The 24171-nt window shown below is 36.4% G+C and overlaps 1 protein-coding gene across 1 annotated transcript in view; it reads right to left on the minus strand.

Moving 5' to 3' along the window:
* Positions 1–3198: 3198 nt before the first annotated feature.
* Positions 3199–24171, minus strand: part of si:dkey-247m21.3 (5-hydroxytryptamine receptor 4) — a 44602-nt gene continuing 23629 nt past the window's right edge. The window contains exon 7 of the mRNA XM_056447164.1: positions 3199–4076. Coding sequence (XP_056303139.1) covers positions 3983–4076 — 94 coding nt within the window. The 3' untranslated portion in view covers positions 3199–3982. The remainder of the gene's footprint in view (positions 4077–24171) is intronic.

Below are 24171 nucleotides of genomic sequence, written 5' to 3' on the forward strand. Positions count from 1 at the left end.
AAATATTGCTGCTGTTGGACAACATAATGTACTTTTGAGGCTTTTTTTAGGCAAGAATGTAGTTGTTTAGATTGCAACTATGTAGTTTATTTATAAGGGTAGTGCCTATTTTCAATTATTTATCATATCGGAGCATCAGATTTAGTGCATCTGCTGCCATCAGCCTGTCTGAGCAGACCAAAGAAAGTGACGGTTGACGTTCCACCACATGATGGCAACAGAGACCGCATAAGTCCTATAGGGAGAAAAACAACATTTTCTCAGCGCAAGTTTCAAACTACAGCTGAACAAATGATTATAAATCAGGTAAGTGTCAATCTCTCATTTTTGTATTTTGTAGTACTGTATTTACCCCACAGAAACTGGTAGTGTTTGCTTTGCTTTGGCTTTTTCGTGGTTAATTATTGTGATATCCTGATTGCAACAGAGAAATACTGGGAAATCTCTGTAGATTGATGGTATCCCATACTGATTAGCCTTATAATCGTAATATATGAGGGAAAAATGACCTGTTTTGTCATCACTTTAGACATGCTAGAGAATCATTCAAATATAGCTCTAAAGTGACGTGTGTGAATTAGTAATGGTTTCTGCTGTTCTGATGTCAGCTGCAGATGTAAATGAGTGGCGGAAGAAAGTAGTTCCTTATACAAAAGAGTTTTTGAGATTTAGATTTTCTTTTTTATACACACGATTATGCTGTCAAACTGTTGTATAAATGTAATATTACACCTTTAAGAGTGCGATATGGCTGTATATTGGCACTGCTGGGGGGCAATAAGCCCTGCAGCTTAAGCCAATGCACGCCTCCCACCAGTGCCGATATACAGCCAAATCGCACCGCTACGAGTGTGATATAGCTCATATATATAGAAATGGTGAAAGCTTCCACAAACCAATCAACTGAGAATAAAATAACCACCATATCAGAATAATTTCTGCAGAATCATGTGACTTTAAGATTGGACAAATGACGCTGGAAATCCAGCTTTGTCACAACAGCTATCAATCACACTTCAAATACATAATCAAATAGAAATTCACAACACTGTTTTTACCTGATTGTAGAAATGCAGCCTTGGTGAGGATAGGAGAATAAAAAAAAAGATCTTACTGGCCCCAAATCTGTAACCATAGCATATTTTCTGAGTACACCTGAAAGCAAAATATCAGAAATCACAGCGCTCTTATTTTACATCAGTTGAATTGATTGGCACTGGCAGAGTAAAACATCTGTTGTGTGGCTTCGTGATAGAATGGCTGCCATCGAATTTCACATTCAAAATCATCTTCACGTTGGTTTTACAGATGGATAGTAATTCAGATCTTTGATGGTCGAGTTTGAGTGGCACTCGATGCCTCCACATGTAATTGGCTCATTTGGGCAAAACAATGTAATGGCCTGATCAAGCTAATGCTTTCAAGTCCATACGAAGCATTACACAATTAAAATAGTTTGGCTGTCTCCGAGGAGCTGTCTGGAGCACGATGGGAAAAGAAAAAAAACCAATGGCACATCAATCAAACAGACGCTTTTATGTAATGGATGAGAACTGCCAAACAGATGCAGTTTATGGAGTAACGATGTAGTTTTAAGAAACAGTTTTGGTCTAACAGATTTATCGTCTGTACGTTTTAGCGTTCAGTTTGATAATACAGCTATACAATAAAAGTACAAATGTCACACAGTGACAAGCCACTACTTCTTTTCACAGAAGTCAAAACTGTACAGGTACAACATAAATACATTGAGTAAAGAGGGAGTATCAGCTTCTTAGTCAGAAAATGAGCTTCACTGGAGGTAAGAATAACAACATGCTTAAATGACAGGCTGTATTCCACTGTCCGCTGAGCAGTATATAATTGTCATTGTTACAGCTGAAGCAGACATGTTCCTCCCAACTAATATGAGAACAGTTACATATACTAAAGCAGCTGACAAGCACATATAGCATGTAAAAACCAAAGTGTGTTTGTCTTTTCAAACTTTCCCATTTCTTGACACATATTGGCTGCGTCCGAAATCTCATACTTTGTTAAATCGGTACATATTTTGAAGTAGGCAAATTGTTTTACAAGTGCTGAAAAACAAGTGGAAATTGAAGCTAGCAAACCTCAATTTTCTACAATTTCCTCACTGTTGAAGAAACAGGAGTAAAAGATCAGACTGAGCGTCTTTCATGAGTTAGTATAAAAAAAGCACAGTATAAAAAAAAACTGATGAAACTCAAAAGCAGCTCATATGAAAAAATACTATAGTAAAGAATTTGAATGAATCTTTTGTGGTAATCCTGTATTGTTGTCTTAATGACTTCAGCAATATAAACACTGCATTTGCCATGTTGTCAGTGAGTGAACCAATGGCTTTGCAAAATAATTTACTGAACACCACATGCTAGGTCAAATCTGTGTAAATGCAGCAAAAAAATAGAATGGGCTTTATCAAACAAATTGCAAACTTTAACATGCACGATGGCCTCACAGCAAGAAGGTGGTTAGATCGAACAATGGCAGGGCCAGTTCGCATTTCTATGTGGAGTTTGCATGTTCACCTCGTGTTGGCGTGGGGTTCCTCCGGGTGCTCCGGTTTCCCCCATAATCCAAAGACGTGCTATAAGGGAAATAAAAAACTATGGCCGTATTGTATGAGTGTGTGTGAATGGGTGTTTCCCAATACTGGGTTGCAGCTGGAAGATCATCTGCTGCGTAAAACATATGCTGGAATAGTTGGCGGTTCATTCTGCTGTGGCAACCTCTAAAATAGAGACTAAGCCAAAGGAAAATGAATGAATGAACTTATGCAGTTGGATTATGTAATATATATTAAGGGTCTGCTTAATATGGGAGCTTTTATACATTTTCAAGGCTTATACATTGTTTGTTTTATTGTGGGCTCTGCTAAACAGGCCAAGAGACTATTAACTAATATTTTACAAATGCCTCACTAAAACATAAAAACTATGATACCTGTTCAGGGGGGATTCACCACCAGGGGGCGATCTAAGTGACCCCGCATGGATTCATGTAGATGTAATGGTCTTGAGCCAAGAGCTGGCGCGTCCATAGAGGCGACCTCATAATAATGAGGGCGGCAAACGTACCCCCCACAGGGCGGCATAATAGTGAGGGGGGTAACTGTTGTTTTCGACCCCTTTCCCCACTGATCTCTGCCCCCCCCCCATCCCCCCCTGTGCTGGAATCTGTCAGCTACATCTGGCAACAGTGGTTGAGGGCTGCGTGTCCTTTGCCTAGCGGCAGTTCAGCTTGCCTCCGGCCCTACTTGAGCCTTGCTCAAACTGAGAATTTAGTCACGATTTGTTTGTCTGAGATAGTTAACGGTCATTGTGATCAGATTTTCCCTCCGATTTAGGAGTTAAGGATTATTTAAAATCACACAGTTTGAGCCAGGCTTTACTCAGATCACACCCAGCGGAGAACTATATCAGAACTGTTTCAAAACATTAATGAGGTAATGAAACCCGGTTTATTTGGTAAATTTGATAAATGCTCCAAACTAATGATTCAAAACAAAAGATTCGAAAATGTTTTGAAGCTTTGTGAAGCGATGCTTTGACAGCAGCCGGCGCTACACGTCACTGCCATTCACAAATGTTCTCTTGTGTCCTAATGGGATAGTAAATAGTTCCAAATATGCACAATTCTTGCTCTGTAGTGGATTAGGGCTTTTTTCATGACCACTGTAAATTCAGACATGTTTGTCAAATACTTTTTTTTTTAAGTATGTGATTTCGAATGCAACCCATATGTGTTTGTTTTGATGATTTTAGGCTGTCTAACAAAGTGCCTGCATGCAAACATCAACCTTTCATACTGTAGTGTAGTAGCTTTGCAACATAGTCTTTTTTAAAATTGCCATTCATCATTGAAAGTGAATACTCATCTAAACAGAAACCGCAACAGAGTGTCCTGATTCAACATATTTGGACTGTTGAGCTGCATCTGTATACGTTTGAGCTCTTGGCTATGATGCAATGGCAGACTCCTGTGATTCCAGCTCGCATGACAGAAACCGGTTGGAATTGTCGCTGTACCTTCGGCTTTGAAGAAATGACAATCTGGAGACAAAAGAAAAAAAAAACAGAAAACACACATATGTTGAGCTTGGTTGGAAAAGAAGCATTCTTGGAAAAGTAGCAAATGCAGTTCAAGGCAAGTTGATTTTTTTTTCTTGTCAGTTTTCTGAGAAAAAGAACATATATTGCTTATGTCAGTGGACTGTGAATGAAAACAGATGTGAACGAGAAAAGGAGAAAGTTGAAAATACAAATCAGAAGTAATGAAAATAAAGCAAGAAACAAACCAGACAAATATCTCAGAGCAACACATTCCTCAGACATATAAAGGTGTTTATGGAATTTGAAATTATTTCTTAAGATACATTTACATGACAATGAGATACTTATAAATGAAAAAAAAGTTCTTGCGCATTTAAAAGTTTTCACAAACAGGCAAATGTTTTAAAAGGAAAAATAACTGACAGAAAAAAACACTGCATTTTGCATGCCAGGATAGTAGAGGGTGGTCACTTTGTAAAGAAATTCACTTGTATTCATGTTTCTTTCTATAGCACTTTTACAATGTCAATTGTGTCAAAGCCATACCTGCCAACTTTTGTTCATGAAAATCCATGAGACTGGGGGGTTAGGTTCAGGGATAAGGTGTCTGAATAACACTGAGAACCGGGTACTGTGTACTGTGGAGTAAGTAACTACTATGAAGCGTGTTTAGGGCTGCCGCTGTGATCGGATCCTATACCAATGTTGGCGATTCCAATGTTTTACAGACCGTACCAAAATGCTGAGGACCTGGGGTGTGGTTGAAATTATGGGAGTTTTCCGGGATAAATAACAAAACGAGAGGGTGTTGGGAGATGGGTCTGAAATATGGGAACTCCCGGGAAAAACGGGAGTGTTGGCAGCTATGGTCAAAGCAGCTTAACATAGAAGTTCTAGTAAATTGAAACTGTGTCAGTCCAGTTTTCAGAGTTGAAGTTCAGTTTAGTTCAGTTCAGTTTGGTTTAAATTTCACTGTTAAAAGTCCAAACACTCAAGAGCAAATCCATCGATGCGCAAGTCCCAAACCTCAGCCAGTGGCGAGGAACAAACTTCACCAATTGGCGAAAGTGAAGGAAAAAACCTTGAGAGGAAACCAGGGTCATTAGGGCATGACCATTTCTCCTCTGGCCAAACGTTTTGTGCAGCGCAACAGTCTATAGGTCCTGGAGAATGCTGGACATCCATCGTGGAGAAGCTGCAAGTGTGATTAGGTCACTGGCGGGTGTTCAGACTGGCCCACAGGGTCTTTCAGGAATCAATCTCATGCTCTCTACTCTTCCATGACTGCCACAGCATCTGCTCAGGATACGACCTGGTCCAGGACACATCTGCACACATATGGGTTATATCCCAAATTGCCCCCTATACCCTCATTCACCATTCCCTACGTTAGTCCACTTAAACGGATGCTGTTTTGTTCGTGATTTGCTGTTCGATTAAAATAAAAATATAAATGTTGACCCTGTGATATTTCACACTTGGCGAGCTATCTGCTCTTGTCTACTGGTAATAAAAACAACGTATTTTGATTTCTGCTATGTATACTAATGTTTATTCAACAAGTTAATAATTAATTGTTTATAAACTTGTATATGCTGTCTTGTGGTCAGATGCGGGAATTGATTCGCTGTGCAAACTCTCACAGTGTGTTATGGGTATTTTGTAGCGGTTTAGTGTGTACGCTCATTATTACAGTGTATTGTGGGATTGACTAAGTCCACTTCAGAATGTCCACCATAGTTTTGGACACTGTTACACATGAACGCTCCCTCAAATAATGCACTACATGGTATAAGCACAGCTAGTGTTTCCTCCCAAACCAATAAACTTCCAGTGAATGGTTAATGTGACTTTTTAAAATTGTATACAGTTCCTTTAACAGCATCAATGTTGCCATTTAATTAAAATACAATCAGTTAAATAGACTTCAGCATTCATTTAGTTGATCAACCATAAAACGAGATGAAAAGCCGTTTACATGCACGCACTGTCAGGATCAGCAGACGAGTGCAGAAACACCATTGAAAATACTGGGGTAAAATAATTGTTCATATTTTAAAGACATGGCGTGGGAAGATTGATTTTAATGCAGTGCTTCTTGTACAATCTGAGACCCACTTTATATCATATATCAATTAGGCAGTGGAGATCATTGATTTGACTTAAACATGCTGATTTTGTACCTACATACAGTTCACCGGAAGTTCACCCTTTTTTAGGCTTTTCAGGTGATTTCGCATATAGCCACGATCTTCCACCTTGTTATTATGGCTGTGCTAATAAAAGCACAAAATAAAATAATTTTTTATTTTATTTTTTTACCTGTTTTTTTTTACTTTGTATACAAGTAACTGAACAGACAAAACGCAATAAAATTCTTCCTTTTTAAAGAAAATGGTTTCATGTAAATGTACCCTCAATAACATCAAAATTCACTTGATTTATTGGTTCTCCAGAGAGATGGTTGGACAGAAATACACAGGGATTATTAATGGTTCTTTTTAGCTGCTCTTAGATTTGTTTTGGCTTACGGAAACTATGGTGTCCAAAAAAAGATCTTTCTTAATGGTTTCTTTAAAAAAATCATGTCAAACCAAGCAGGTGCATCAATCAAACAGACATGCATTCCTCTGAATTTAGACATCCATTAACATCTAATCAAACCGAAGAGATTTTGCACAAATAAGGCACGCATCCATTAATCCATTAAGAGAATCCAAAGGAAACTTTCACAGTGCTCAGTTCTGTTTTGGATGACGTCTGATGAACTATTAAGTACATTTTTTTGTTGTTATTTGTTATTATGTTTTGCTAATCTTGAACATACTACTGTAGCATTTTAAATTTTGTGATTGGTAATATTTTTCTTTTAAAATCACTTACAGTTAAGCTAGATTTCATATATGTTCAGTTGCAGAAAGTAGGCTTGGCCAGATGTCAGGATTTTTATATAGACAACAACTTTGCTAACTTTAATGACCTCTCTAAAAAATTCATTTTTCCACACTCCAATCTATTAGGCTATTTTCAAGGCTGACACTTTATTCAAGCCCAAAGTTTAATTTTTTGTGACTTGCCACCTGCCTCAATGCTGGATAAAATTCTACATCTCCTTATGCTCTTAAAGGCCAAATTGCAACAATATACAGGATTATTATGTCACCAAATGATGAGCACTGCAATACGTCTGACAGATCGCACTATTATGCATTTCTGTTCTTTTTCATCTTGCCTTACTGTACATCAGCATATAGCAGTAAGATAGTAGAAGTAGATCTGTCCTGGCTCCTTCAATGCCCAGAAAAATACCAGAACCCCACCCCCAAAAAAACATCAGTATAGGGCACGAAGTCGCAAGAACTGCACCTAACCAAACTTTAAACTTGAGCTCTTTATTTTCCCTGGATGAAACTTTTCACATTTTCACACATTTCACTCAACAAAACTCTTCAGAAAGGACAACATGAATGTCACATCCCATTTGGCTTGCATGATCAGGGGCTCCACAGGGTTGGTGTTGTTCATTTAAACATTCTACAGCACAACAACAGCTGTTTGGTGGAGCGAAACAGTTGAAAGAATGTGTTGGGCTGAAGTATTGCTGATGGAGTGATGGTCTCATGTGAGTTTCACTCCAGCGAGTTCTGGCTGATGGTCTGCAGGGTAAGACTGAGGAATTCTCAGCCTGACTGTCACACAAGCCACAAACACACTAAGTTCCTCATCACTTTCTCATCTCGCCCACGGCCTTTCCTTCCTGCTTAAAATCGAACCTCCAAGACTTGACCTCTCGGTTGAACTCAAAATGAAAATTCTGTCATTATCTTCTCACCCTCGTGTTGCTTTTCTAAGGAAAACATTTAGACAAATGAATAATTCCACGCAGGTGTCAACAGTTTGTAGTGAACACATCATCAGTCAAGCTCCAATCAAAGCGCAGCAATAAAAACTCCATAAAATTGAGTCCTTTAACATATTTCAAGTATTTTGATGCCATATGATAACAATTTTGACAGCTAGAAATGTGAAATTCAGGTCAAAATGTACAAATGGTCTGGGAAAAAAGCTTTTGTCTTGTTTTTAGTCCAAATATCTAAAAATTCTGAAATCAAGAGACTCATTTATTCATTTTCCTTGGCTTAGTGCTTTATTTATCATGGGTCAGCACAGCGGAATGAACCGACAACTATTCCGGCATATGTTTTAAACAGCAGATGCCCTTCCAGCCGCAACCCAGTACTGGGAACACCCATACACACTCACATTCACCCACACACTCATACACTTTGGCCAATTTAGTTTATTCAGTTCACCTATAGTGCATGTCTTTGGACTGTAGGGGAAATCGGAGCACACAGAGGAAACCCACACAAATGGGGAGAACATGCAAACTGCCCAACCGGGACTCAAACCAGTGACCTTCTTGCTGTGAGGTGACAATGCTAACCACTGAGATGGTGTATCTTAGGTGTATTTTGCTTCGAAAGTATTTTTACCGTTCAGTTTTAGCGATCTACATGTTTACAATTGTGCTCCCTTTGTAGTGCACTTTGAAAACATTGATGTCATTTTGAACACAGTCGTGGCTCATGGTGAAAGCTATAGGTGACCTATTATTTATGTTACGTCTCCAAAGCTTGTAAAAACAAAAAACATAGCATACGTTAATGCTTTTAATTTATAGTAGGTTATTTATTAATTATCTGTCCTGTATAAGACGTGGGTTTGTTGGTTAGAAAATTTCTGCAGTGGCATGCATGTGTCAAATTGAAAAAAAAAAAAAAACAATACTATACTATGAATCTTTATTCATAACAGTCTAAGTATTGCTGTGTTTTTACTCAAGAACCTGATCAATCCGATTTATTGTTGGGTTTCAACAACATGTTTAAATGTTTGGATGAAAAGTATTCGTTTATAAAAACTGTTCTTTTTTATAGACTTCTATGATAACGAACACACATTCATTCATTTTCCTTCGGCTTAGTCCCTTTATTAATCAGGGCTCGCCACAGCAAAATGAACCGCCAACTTATCCAGCATATGTTTTACACAGCGGATGCCCTTCCAGCTGCAACCCAGTACTGGGAAACATCCATACATCCCATTCACATTCATACACTACGGACAATTTTGTTAATTCCACTGACGTACACCACGTCTTTGGACTTGTGGGGGAAACCGGAGGACCCGGAGGAAACCCATGCAAACACAGGGAGAACATGCAAACTCAACACAGAAATGCCAACTGGCCCAGCCGTTACTCGAACCAGCAACCTTCTTGCTGTGAGGCAAATGTGCTTACCACTGAGCCACCGTTTCACCAATGAAAACACAGCCTTAAATAATGTTAGGCTGGTATTTCATCCAAAAATATGAAATTATCTCATGATCACATGGTTTGGTGCGAGATTCGACCACAAAATAAGCAAATCAATTTTAGTAGGGGGGAAATTTTTATTCCTCACAGATACAACTGTTTCATGAAAGAATCCTGGTTTATTAGAAGCAAATGTGTGCGCTTGTGCTGCCCAGAATGAAATGAGATTAACCTTGAATGTCAGAGTGAAAGCTGATCAAATTATTCTTATCAAATCAACTGTCAAATATAAAAACCTTCTTAGATTTTACTCCTAAAATACCCATGCAGCAGGAGTGTTATTTGTCAGTTGGGCATAATGAAAAAAACATGATGGTTGTTTCATCCTAAGAGTGTTTTCACAACTGCTGTGTTTTCTCCCTTTTTTGGTTAATTTAGGCATATGAACATGGCAATTGTGCTTGTATCTAAATGGTTAAAAGATCTGAGCAATCCGACTCAATGGACGGACATATTGAGCAATATCAGAATTCATAACTGTGAACATAAAAAGCAGCATCGTGTGACTCTCTGGGTGAGAAAGCAAATAATGCCTAATGTTTTGCAATTGCTCTTCTCTGCTGTTTGAAATGTTGCTTTGTCAAAGCAAAATAATCAAGGAAAAAAGATACAAAAATATAACAAATAAGCCTCTTTCGGAGCAAAGCACATTCTGACAATTCCTTCAGAATCTATATTATCCATAGCCTTTATATTCACCGTCTTCGAATCTTATCACTTGATTGAATGGGCATTATTAGTGGTTATCAGCTGATAGATATGGGCCAGTGCGCCTACTGGTAGGTTCAAAAGGCTGTTATTATCCATCCACATGGTTAATCAGCTATACTAATAGAGAAGACTCCAGATTCAGATCTGTTTTTATATTACTTTGATGGCTGGGTTTAGGGTTGGGGTAGGGGTTGACTTTAATAAAATACAATGAATAGGAAATTTAATAAATAATATAAATAATTTTTGTTAACTTCTGGCCACAACCGTATCTGATCTATGCCTAATTACCACATGGATGGATGATAACAGCCTTCTGAGCCTACTATTAGGCACAGAAGGCCCCTACTGGCCCATATCTATAAGCTGATAACCACTGATAATGCCCATTCAACTGAGTGCTAACATTTCAATCAGCTGTAATATTAAACAAACCTTTTTATATATTGAAAAAGGTCAGAGGGTTCAAGTGTTTGTTACACTAAAACTGCATGGCGACCAACACATTTTTTTCTCAAGCTGAGCCTTTGTTTTGTGTTGTCAATGCTAGTGTCACGTTCTTTGATTGCCTACAGAATAGTGAGGCGCAGAGTGAATGATTTAAGGTCAGCGATGAGTGCTCTGTTTTTATTTTTTGTGTGTTTTTTCCAAACTTTGCAAGTTGTTTAGCCGCCAGAGCAAAAACAATTGAGTAGACAGCCTAAGGGGCCGTTCACACAGAACGTGCTTTTCCTCTCCAGTGTGCTACTTTACATTGTTTTTCAATGTAAACATGTGCTTGGAGGATGTGTGACCATTACGGTCATGTTTTTTGAAGTGCCGTGCATGTGAGGTGTGCTTTTTTTTTTAAATGTCAAGTTTCATACATAGTGCAGCTCATCACTGTTAATTCCATAGCAATGGCCCTTGAGAAAAGAGAAAGAAAAAAGAAGCTTGGAGATGGGGCAACTTGGAAGTTTCTGTTTATAGGCGCTCAGTGGATGAGTCTGGATAAGCTCATGCTTTCATTCAGAAAGGCAATTGAAAGCATTTGTCTGTGACTGAAATGCGACCCCTGGTGGAAAGTAGCAGACTTTGAAATGAGACCCAGATTCTGAGTTCCACATGAGGTTATTCATTAGCAAATTATATAAATATTATGAGCATTAACATTAGGTGAGCAGGTTACATTGTAACCTCGTGTCCTAACAACACACTATGTGAGAAGATTTGCAGTACGCAATTTGTCTGTTTGCATCAGCCGAAACACAACAGAAATTAAATACAGCCATTCAAAAGCACAGAAATATGCATTCACTCATGAAATGGTAAGGTTTATAATCTAATTAATACATATTATAACTCTTTAACATTATTAAATGTACATGCTGAATCACTGATATTTGTTGGTTTGCACTGAGCCACAGTTCTGAGGTTCAATTTCAAACGGTTTATTTTACTTTCAAGATCTGTGAACTATCTGCTGCTGCTTTCAGTAGTATGGCAATACATGTCAAGTAAAATGGCATTTAAACTCACATTATTAGCATTTAGCACTGAATAAAGCACAGGAGGTTTACCTGAGGTTTCTGTTAATAGGTGCTCAGTGGCTGAGTCTGTTTCAAACCATTGCGTCTCATGTTTTTAGACATAAAGACTCGGCGTTTGGTGTGAACGAGCCCTAAAAGCATTGTTCTAAAAACACTCAAAAACACTTCTACAACTGTCAAAGCTTTTTTTTTTTTTTAAATGGCAAATATTTTAAAATGAGGCGCTTCCACTGACAACAACTGAAAAAAATGCTTTACTTACCTTCATGTGTCTCCAAACCCCTGAGACCTTCATTAATCTTTAGAACACAAATTAAGATATTTCAGGATCTCCCTCATCCTTCAGAGATAGCAAGGTTCCCGTCTTGTTCAAACCAAAAAAAAAAAAGAATTTAAAAAACGTCTTCAAAACAGACCATATTAATTGGAATATTATCAAGCTATAAGAATACTTTTACATAAAAGTTCTGAAGATGAACTCAGGGTTTTGGATTGACACAAATGAAAATTCTGTTATTAATTATTTACCTTCATGTTGACTCATAAGATGTTTTTTCATCTTCAGTACACAAATTAAGATTTTTTATCAAATACATGAGCTATCTGAACCTCTACAGCAATGATCACCAAACTTGTTCCTGGAGGGCCGGTGTCCTGCAGATTTTGGCTCCAACCCTAATCAAACACACCTAAACAAGCTAATCAAGGTCTTCCTAGGTATACTTGAAACATCCAGGCAGGTGTGTTGAGGCAATTTGGAGCTAAATCCTGCAGGGACACCAGCCCGCCAGGACCGAGATTGGTGACCCCTGCTCTACAGACATAAGTCAGTAAAGGTCCTGTGTTGTCAGATATAGCGAACTTTTTCCTGGCCAAAAGCTGTCCAAAACCCACCCAAACAGACAAAAACCTAAAAATGGAAAAATAATGGCCATAATATTAGATTAATATATTTAATTTTAATTAATTTAAATCGAAATTAGTCTAGTTACTGCAACTGTCATCATTTTTAACCATACAGCAACCAACACCAGCAGTCGCCGAACCACAGCATACCCGGATCACATTTTCCCCCCCACCCACACACTGCGCTTAAATGTTGTGTAGATTACACTACTTATTAGAGTATGTTTTACTTTCAAAATGGGGTATACCCATTTTACCCGCAAAATTAAATTCAAAACCGCCCAAACTGGTAACACTGCCTGAAAGAACATCATCTAAATATTCGATGCATCATCATGCATTCTTGTTCATTCATTCATTCATTTTCCTTCGGCTTAGTTCCTTATATTTATCAGATGTTGAAACAGCGGAATGAACCGCCAACTATTCTCACATATATATATTTTACACCTCGGATGCCCTTCCAGCTGCAACCCAGTACTAGGAAACACCCATACACACTCATTCACACACACTAATACACTATAGCCAATTTAGCTTACCCAATTCACCTATAGCGCATGTCTGTGGACTGGGGGGGGAAACCGGAGCACAAACCCACACGAACACGATGAGAACATGCAAACTTCACACAGAAATGCCAACTGGCCCAGCCAGGACTTGAACCAATGACCTTCTTCCTGTAATATTACAGTTGAACCATTGAATATACACTGAAGATAATGCTCTTGGTACCTTTCCAGGCCACGAACCTTTCAGGGCCTTTGTTTGTCTATGGAGGATGTGGGAGCTCTCCGATTTCATAATATCTTAAATTGTGTTCTGAAGATGAACAAAGGTCTCACGGGTTATGAACGACACAATGGTGAGTACTTAATGACAGAACTTTTATTTTTGGGTGAACTATCGCTTTAAGATGTATTACTCACCAGATGTTTGAATAAAAAAAAGCCTTTAAATAATTTTCATTTAGCACCAACTATTATTAATGTCCCAAAAGAAATGAGAAATCCTTTGGGTCGACAGACATGTCTTGAAACCTTTATCAGGCTGTTCTCATGAACCATTCTATAATAAGACTGAGATTGATAAAATCAGTAATCCGGTTCAGATGAGTTCTCCCCTTTATGAGCTACATTATACTCCTAATGTCCAATAATTCTCCCCATATGCCAAAACAGATTCCTGCAACTGGCCAGGCAGGTTTTAAGCTTTGAAAACTGCACAAAAAAAGAAAAAGAGAGCAGCCCATCTGTCTCAAAGCTTTCTTCTTTGACTGATCTCTGTCCTCATCTTGTTCCTGTACTTAGCTAGAAGCTACTGTATCGAAAAATCTTTTAACATACACAGAAAAGAACAAAAGAGAAAGATAATGCGGGGGGAAAAAGAAGATAAAAGATGAGTGGAAAAAAGTATTCTTGTATTTAGGATATTTCTACTCTTCAATGTAAAGGCCACACTAGCAAAAACTTTCCTAGTAGCTCAATTGCCCTTTGTTAAAAGTGTGGCACTGAATATAACGCCACATACAGAGTTCATTTCCAAGCAGCTTATACTGGTTAAACATCTTTTTTATTTGATTTTGAGGCCTATTACTAAGATTTCAAGCTAATTTAAAGCATTTGCCACTTTAACAAAGAATGATTGTGTTTATTTATAAAGACTCCATGAGGTATTATTTTACATTTGATTGGATTTGGATTTCTGTACCTTAATCCTGTTACTCCATCAAAATCATAAAGTTATTTTAATTGTTTTTTTTTATATCACTTTTCTATTGTTTTCATTAATGCTTTATTGCGTTTATACATTTGTTTATACATGGATACACTTGCCTACAAAATCCAGGTCAAAGTCAAACTTCCAATCTTTCCAAATAGAGTTACTAAAGTGATCTTGTGAAATTATGTTTAAATTGAAATATAAATTGCAAAAATACTAAATATGGCAATGTTCATTTTTGTTCAATATCTTGCAGCCCTAATACAGATTATTGAAAGCTTGGAGCAATGTGTTTGCTACTTTTGTACTTTTTGTCTTATTGTGATGTAAAATCACTGAGAGCTTTCCCTTTTTTTCAATGCATTCAAAATAATGAGAATACTTCCAATGCAGAAATCTAAGGCTCTGGTCTGCCATCTTAATTTCTATCTGTTAAATTTACTTCGATTAATTGTATTGTTTCTGATGAAACTCTTATTTCAAAAATCATAGATTTCTATTGCAATTATTGTAAGATTTCTCTATACAAATATTACATTACAAATATTATTTGTAATTTTACATTTAACCATTCAACGGATGCTTTTATCAAAAGCAACTTCTAAATGAAGTCAACAGAAACAAAGCAAAAAAACAAACAAAACAAACAAAAAAACAGTTAGCAGATTTAAATAATAGAAAATGGATATAGAAACAGAGAAAATACGGATATAGAGACATACACTACCTGACACAAATCTTGTCGCCTATCCAAGTTTTAAGAACAACAAATTAAACCTTGACTTCTAGTTGATCATTTGTTATCAGAAGTGGCTTATATGAAAGGTGACTGGGCTGGTCAATCCCTTTAGCACCTTGACCTTCTTTGCCTTCAGCAACGTTGATGTGGAGGCTGAAGTATGAGCAGGAGTGCTATCCTGCTGAATAATTTGCCCTCTCCTGTGATTTGTAGTGTAATGGGCAGCACAAATGTTTTAAAATCTCAGGCTGTTGATGTTGCCATCCACACTGTAGACTCTCACATGCCTCCATACTGAATGTAACCCCAAATCATCTTTTTTTCTTCACCAAACTTGACTGATTTATGTGAAAATCTTCGGTCCATGTGGATTCCAATAGGCCTTCTTCAGTATTTGAGATCACTAGGATGCAGTTCAACAGATGATTAATCGGAAATCTGCCACTTTTCCAAATGATCAACTAGAAATGAAGTTAGTATTTGTTGCTCTTACAACTGGGATGGACGACAAGAATTTGTCAGATAGTATGAAAAATGGATAAAAGAGTGCTACAATTAGAAAGTCAGAACAAGGCATCTATAAAATGTAAAGATGCATCGTTCTGACTTTCCAATACTAGCTTACTCTTTTCTGTTTTCTTTTCTATCTGGCTCTGTCTGCTTAATCTCTGTTCTATCTTTTATGTTTGACCTTGCTTGTATTATATGCAGTACTCTCTATATGCTATTTTCTATTATAATAGTAGAGCAGAAAACAGCTTACAGAGCGTACTGTATGTAATACAAGGTCAAGTGTAAAAAGACAGAAAAGAAAACAGAATCAGGTGTTAATAGAACCAGAGCCATTTTATTCAACTAAATAAGTAAAATTCAGACTTTTTGGCCATAATATGTTTGCTAATGTGAACACACTTCATCCAGATATGTGTTAACTTCATTGATTTATTACATAAATGTAAAAAAATATATATAATACATAATAATAATAGATCAAATATGGAGTTCTCGGGTTAACTCAAATTAATATTTCATGTCCTGGCAAGCTTATTATGTTGTCGGTGGTGTTTTATTTGGCAATAATGACCAATTGATTGAGAAGAGAATTGCATGGGCAAATGAAATCCAACAAGTATCTGCACAGAGCAATTAGTGGCAGAGAAGAGGAACATCCGTTAACATCACTCAACTTTCTGCTCTTAAAGTAATTAAGCCTGAGTGCTGTAATTAGTCTTTCTCAGTCATCTGTAACTCTGCCTGACATATAAATTACACATTTAACACTGCCGCCTTCTGCACTTCTTTGTGAAGACCAAAGATTTGGTGCAAGTCAATGCATAGTTTTTTTTTTTAGTCTTTTTAATTTTCCATTCATGACCAATTTCCGGTTTGGCGTACAATAATACTGATTCCTATCAAAGTGCGACTTGAAACTGAGCACAAGAGTTTACTTTCACAGCAAACCGCACTATGCAAACTGTGAACTTTGCTAAAGATAAAACAGGCAGAGCGGGTGGTCAAAAATAAGATGGGTCCAGAGAATGTGCGCAGAAATATCCAACCAAACAAACTTTCGTTTTGATATCCAAATCAAACATAACCACACTGGAGTAGTACGATCACTTAAAAACATCCCAAACATCTGTAACAAATCAAACCATAAGCCACATTTCTTGAGTAATCCATGCACATTTTCTGTATGTGAAAGCAGTGGTACAAAACAAAACACTGCTGGTGAATATTAACTAAAAATAGAGGCCATACTGATAAAAAGGCCAAATCTCTATTGCACTTTTATATCTAAATAATCAAGTCTGACAAATTTGGCACTGCTTTTACGCTGAATCCATATGCTTAGAAATATGTGTACTTTCTAGACCCTCAAACAATCTGCCATTGGTATTAAAACAAGACAAAACTGTCAAAACTATTGTTCATGCTGACTGTAGACATTTCAAACATTTTAAAAGACCAGATCATTTAATTAGAAATGATCTTTTAAATATAAAATAAACGAAAAAATAAAAACTAATTGTATTAGTAACGATTACCTAAAGCAAACTCATAGTAAAACAATTGTGAAATGCCTTGAAAAAGAGTAAAAGGACCACAAACAGGGAGCGTAGAAAATCAGCGTGACTCCTTTTAGTAAGTCCACGGGGGGAAATGGTTTAAAATAGATACGCAAGCAAGATCCTTTGCGTTAGTCTGATGACCAGCTCATAGCCTGACCTGACATTAACCTGAAACACAAGGATCTGGTGCAGCTGAGAGTCAAACTGGTGCAGTTTTGACCAAACATGGAAATATCTTCTTTAGCAGTGGATTATAGCAGATACCTTTCAAATGCTCAGTCCGAAACTCATTTAGACTTCACAAGAGAAACGGCAGAAGTAAGAATGTGGCCTAGGTAGCAGTGAATATTTTATTGGTTTGTCAGTTTTGGCTCATTTAAAAAGAAATCTGGTGATATTTAAACGACTAATTCACCCATTATACTCAAAACATCTCACTTTTGCTGCAAAATGCTTATTTATGATGAGTTGAAACAAGGTTTTTCTAGGACAACTTAATTCTTTTATGTTCAATTCACTTAAATTTGTAAAAACAATTGATTAATCGATTTGTGTTGGGACAGCATGAAGGGATTGTGTGGAACCCTGCATTTTTATCCCAGTGTAGAAAGGTTTGACTTTTGTTTTTATTTTAATTTTAACACATAAAATAACCTGAAATCTAAAAAATGTGATAAAGAAACAAAGTGCACCATAGTTTTAAAGTATATATGTTTTGGTTGTTTCCATAAATAAATGATTACAATTAGTACTACTACTACTACAACTAATGGTTCCTACACAATTTCCAATTCATAAATCCATACTTTTCCAGTATACATTTATTTTAATGGAAAACATACATTGTATACATACATTTCTAGACTTTTCTACAGATTTTCTGGATTATAATTATCTTTATTATCTAATAAATGGTTTTAAAATTCAACTACTAACAAGTATGAACCAGAAACCCCATGAAACATTTTTAAAAACTGTCTTTTAATAGGGTATATGCACAGCTAGTGTTTCTTCCCATATCGGTAAACTTCTGATGAACAGTTAATTAAATTTAATAAGATTCCCTTTACAGCATCAATGTTGTAATGTATTTAAAATATAATCAGTTTAATAGACTTCAGCATTCATTTAGTTGTTCAAGCAGACTAGCGCAGAAACTCCATTGAAAATACTGGAGCAAAATAATTGTTTATATTTTAAAGACATGGCACAGAACAGTGTAATTAAATGCAGTGCTTCTTCTACAGTCTGAGACCCATTTTATTTCGTATCTCAATCAGGCAGTAAAGATTGTTGATTTTTAAAGCAAACAGACCTTAAACGCATCAATTTTGTAACAGCATACAGTTCACCGACCCAGGTTACTGAAGATTAAAAGTCCTTCTGCATGCTTCTGCATTTAGCCTTGTCACAATCACCAGCAATCTAATCCTTGCAGATCGCTTGTAAACAAACAGATCGCAAAAGAACTACAAATCCGCCATAATATGGACTACATAGCCAGCCAGTTCTTGTTAATAAACCTGCATTTGGATCCGCACTTCCTTGTCAGCATCCCAATAACGTTACAACCCTATTATATTTAGAAGTTTTGAATGTGATATTTTAAAAAATCTTATATTATATATAGAATTTTTATTCTATACTTTTCCATACTTGGAAATGATTCAAATGAATTTCCATAATTTTCTATAATTTTCCAAACTGTTCAGAAACTACTACTCCTACTACCACCAATAATTATCCAATAAATAATAAACATAAATAGATAAATAATAAAAAATAATAATTTTTTTGTCAATTTTACCTTACATTTTTTACAAAAAAATATTTCCTTACAGCTTAAATGAATTTATTCAGCTTTATTTTTTATGTACTTTATTGTATGTTTTGTAAATAAAACTATATTTGGATTAAAAAACACTTTTAGTTTTAATTTTATTCATATTTAACAACTAAAATATTTTATTAGCAATATGGTTTTAATTAACAATATGGCTATTTCTGCTATGGAAACAAAGAAAATTAAACAACTTTTAAAATAACATCAGGGTGAGAAAATGATGTCATTCTCTATAAACTACTCCTTTAATAAAGTAGACAAAGGCTCAAAGCTGAGAGTCATATCAAGATTATGCTGACATTCCAGCGCTTTGTGTGATCTCCTAAATATAACCAATCAGTTTATAATGCAAGCTAATCATTAATAACAACGAGTTATTTGATGGTTCTGCCCTCTTTTAGACACGGTGAGGAGGTTTTCTCATCTCTGGTGCTCTTTGTATTACGGGTTGCTAAAACAGTGCCACTTCTGAGATCAATCTGAGCTAATAACTGCTTCAGCATACAGGGAAAACCTCTTGAAGGTTAGCACATTGTAAAATCAATCAAACGCATTAACCCATTGCTCCTGTTAACCCACTCCAAGTGTCTGAGATCTTAACAGCAAAAAAAACAATCCTACAGTTACTATAAAAGACATCCTGAAGCATCAGAATCGATATTTAATGCCTTTCAAATTCATCAAACAGCAGAATTCACTTCAAAATGGCTTTAATCATGTGTTTTTTAAAAATATGCTGAGATGAATCCTTCCATTAGATTTAAAGAAATGTTCTCTTTAACAATTAACCAACTCCAAATCTAACAGGACATTTTATAGGTTGCAATAACAACAATGTCCTTAATCTGAGATTGGGCAATAAAACTCGTGACCACCTTCATCTCAGCTGCTATTCCAGAAGCCATCGAATGTTATTCTCATTGGTGAACCATGCTGCTTATTAAAAGGAGGAAGAGTAACTATAAAACACTCTCTCATATGTGTTCGGTTTTATTTCTTGGCTGTATGGAAGTTTTGATATGACCTTGGCTGAACTTAAACAGTTAAAGCCCCTGCTTCGCATTTTGGTCACATCACCATCCCGGGTGTGCATTATTTCCTAATAATACAATGGCCTGTTGTCAGTTATTCTTTACTGCACAACAAGATGGTACAAAGAAACATAAATTGCTACAGAATGATAACCTTCCACACTCTGTTACTACCTTTATAACCTTCACCTTATATCTGACTTAAATCATCCATCAAGCTATCTAATGCTTTGTGTTGTATGATTCTTGCTAAAATGCAGTTATATTATAGACTGTCATTAAATATTCATTGTACAAGCTATGCAAATATCTTAAGGGGATCTGTCATCATTTACTCATCCTCCACTTGCTCCAAACCTGTTTAAGTTTCTTTCTTCTGTTCAACACAAAGATATACTGAAGATGTTGAACAAAAAACAGCCATTGACTTCAATGGTAGTTTTTGTTCCCACTATGGATGTCAACAGCTGTTTTTTTTCCAACATTCAGAATATCTTATTTTGTATTCAACGAAAAAAAAGAAATTCATAAATCCACTTGAGTGTCAGGAAATGTTTTTTTTTTTTGAGTGTGTGTGTGTTTGAACTATCCCTTTAAATGACCTGTATTCATTTCCTCTGTTATTTTAAGCTTTGGGTTTCTTTGCTGAATCTTTGAAGTAAATGTATTTTGTTATTTATTTTAGGTCTTCATTAAATGTCTTGTTTTAAATTTCCAAAAATCTTTATGCATATTTTCCTTTTAAATAAACAAAACAGTTTTTGTTCTTTGTAAACATCAGCTTTACACATATGGCTCAAAACGGACTAATAGTATTGCAAATTTTTGCAAGTAAATAATTATTCAGAAAGAAAGAAAGAAAGAAAGAAAGAAATAAGTTTTATATAGAAGTTTTATAGTATATAATACTGAATTTTAAATACATTTCTTGGAAAGATTAAGAAAATAAAGCTCAGCTTGGACATTTTCGACCCACGATGTCTATTAAAAAAGCTTTAAAAAAAACTCTGTTGCTCTGTCTTTTTTTTAAGTCCTCTTTTTTACTATAAATGTCAACAGCTGCTTTTTTCCAACATTCTTCACAATATCTTCTTTTGTGTTCAACAAAAAAAAAAAAGAAATTCATAAATCCAAAAAGGCAACCCAGGCTCATTCTGAAAACTTACCACTACGTACATTTCTGGAGGTCACGAAATACATCCCAGGAGGTAATTTTTTTTTTCAGTATTTGTTTTCGTGAATCCACCAGAGGTCGCTGTTTATGCTTTTGAGATCTCGACTGACTGACTGACTGATTGACCGACTGATCCACCCTCCTCCTTGCCTAAACCCAACCCCTAGTGTTTTCAAAAGCACTGACTGGCCCGCTCACTCACATCCCTAAACCTAACCGACAGTTTTAAAAAGCAATACAGAAAAGAAAAGCCCTTTTTATTGTGTTTTTAGATTTGACCACATTCTCACCCTGTTATTTACTTGTTTATTTAATTTTTTGGCTTCTGCTTTAGTTTTACCCGCTTTCTGGAATCGTTCTTCACTGGACTCCAACCCCTCTGCATCTCAAGTCAGCCGACATGCATGGTGAGCTAACTGGACAAACTAGTAACAGCGAGAAAGCTGCCCATGTAGAGGTAATCGTCAGATGGTAAGCGCGAAAAGGAACGGCGTCATACCACCCTATAGCATTCATTTTAAAGACAAAATGCAGCCATGTGTACTTCTCTATATATAATTCACGATCTCCAGAAATGTATGTAGGGCCACGTTATCAGAATGAGCATGTTGAAACAAGGACTAATATAGACTCCTGTATTGCTAATTTATACAAGTAAATAATTATTCAAAAAGAAAGAAAGGAAGGAAGGAAGGAAGGAAGGAAGAAAGGAAGAAAGGAAAAAGGAAAGAAAGAAAGAAAGAAAGAAAGAAAGAAAGAAAGAAAGAAAGAAAGAAAGAAAGAAAGAAAGAAAGAAAGAAAGAAAGAAAGAAAGAAAGAAAGAAAGAAAGAAAGAAAGAATATTTGTATTTGTAATAATCAAAAAGTTGACTGGAAAACTGGAAAACTCAATTTCAAATACATTTCTTGGAAAGATGAAGAAAAAAAAACTCTGCTAGGACACTTTGGACAAAAACTTACAATGTCTATGAAAGGGTTAAAAACTGTTGCTCTCTCTTTCTTTTTAAAAAGTCCTCTTTTCATTCCCTTCAGTCATATTCTCTGCTTCCAAAATTGCAATATTTTGCAGTACTTGGTCATGGCTGAGCCAAAGGACCAAAGTTCGAATTTTTATTTTCAGTCACACCGCGTGAAACGTGAGACTGGATGCAACCGAACGGATTGAGAAAGCTCAAGTCAAAGTCCTCCGCATGAGCAGAGAGCAGACTTAAACCGCATGGCTGTAGTGCTAAGCCACCCAAATGTTGCTCGCCTGGAAGAGCGTCACATTCCAGACATACCTCGAGGAAAAGAAATGTGTAGAATATGGAAAATAGCGAGTGCTGCGATTGACGCTTCAGGTTTGCTGGATGCGGGCCATTCCAGAGTCTCTATGGAAACAGAAGCAGAGAGAGCTGTGTTTTCTGACACCTTTCTGCATCACCAATCATCAGTCTGATAATACAGAAAGTGGGGAAAAATGCAGAGCTGAAGTGCTTCATGCCAGGATCAAGGCTGCAGCTTTCAGACAAAAACCTTCTTTCACTTCTCGCTGTGTATTCGCTTGTGTTGCACAAGGACAGGTTCAGTAGCAGCCCCTCACAAACGTGACTCCAAATCCTTATATTTATAGCTTCCCAAAGCTGCTTTAATACAAAACACTGCAATAAGCGGTACTGTTAAAGTAGACCTTGATGTTACTGTTTTTTTTTTACTCTAGTAAATGCAGAATGTTGTTTGAGCTTAAACAACATCTTGAAAGTTATAAGACTCAAAGTTCAATGCAAAGGTGCTGTGCTGTTAAACATCATTTGGAAAATTATTGAAAATGTAAAAAATGTCCAGGAGGGCTAATAATATTGACTTTAACTGTATAATACATAATATTTCTCTATTATAGATCAGTGGTAAAAACTACAGCAAGTTTCTTCCTGGGTTTGTGACATCACAAAACCTATAATTTACATAAACCCCACCCTCTGGCATGACTTTTTTTTTCTTTTTTTTAGAAATGAGGCATGCACATGTTACAGCACACCCCATAAACATCAGCCCCTTTCACACAGTGATACCGGTAAATATTCGGAAAATTTCCGGAATGACTTTACCGGTAAATAAAAAAAAGCCCTGTTCACACAGGCAAGGACATTCCGGAAATAACCATTCACACATCCATTAAAAAAATACCAGTAAATTCTGACTTCATTAACCAGAAATAAGCTCTGCTGCGCTTGTATTTGTAAACATTTGACTACATTACAAACTCTTTGGAAGTATTTTGAACATCTTCGATGAAAACATATGAAGGAACACTTTCGCATGTCGAGATGTTCATAATATGTGTGCGCTGGCGCTCACTGGCTGCTTCGCGTTCACATGCATCAAGCAACTGAAGGAAGCAGAGCTTGAAGGTAAACAAACAACGGCTTATCATAAGCATTTTATCGATATTTTTTTGCACAGCACAGTTGGCTTTAAGAAGGAACATAGAAACATTATCTGACTAACATCTACAGTAGCAGCTCAACATGTCTGGAAAAATATTCAAAGGCTTTTATTTTCATAAACATCACGGACGTGAATGTGACTGTAAAAAATTGCAGTGATTTCAACAGTAAAAAAACTGTAAAATACTACTGTAAAAATCCGTAACCTGGTTAACGGTATATTATATATGGCGAATAACCGTAAATTGACTTTCCCAGAATTCCCTGCATGGCACATCAATTTTTATGCTTTTTGTTGACATTACTATGGATCTTTTTCGTTGTTTCCCCATCAGTTATGTACATTAAAGACTTATGTTACATCTAATACTGATAAACAATGTTTATTTCATGACTTTAATTTTATGCGTGTTACCATTCTGGTGTTTAGTAGCTGTGTGAATGACACTGAGCACCTTCTATACACTGATTCACTTTTCTACTTGTGGGAAAAGTTGTTTGTGATAAGCATTGGTTCATTATGTAACTTCCTCATCACCACCTGCATATGGCTGTGTTAACG

This window comes from Danio aesculapii, chromosome 21 (assembly GCF_903798145.1).
Source record: "Danio aesculapii chromosome 21, fDanAes4.1, whole genome shotgun sequence".
In the NCBI taxonomy this organism is placed as follows: Eukaryota; Metazoa; Chordata; class Actinopteri; order Cypriniformes; family Danionidae; genus Danio; species Danio aesculapii.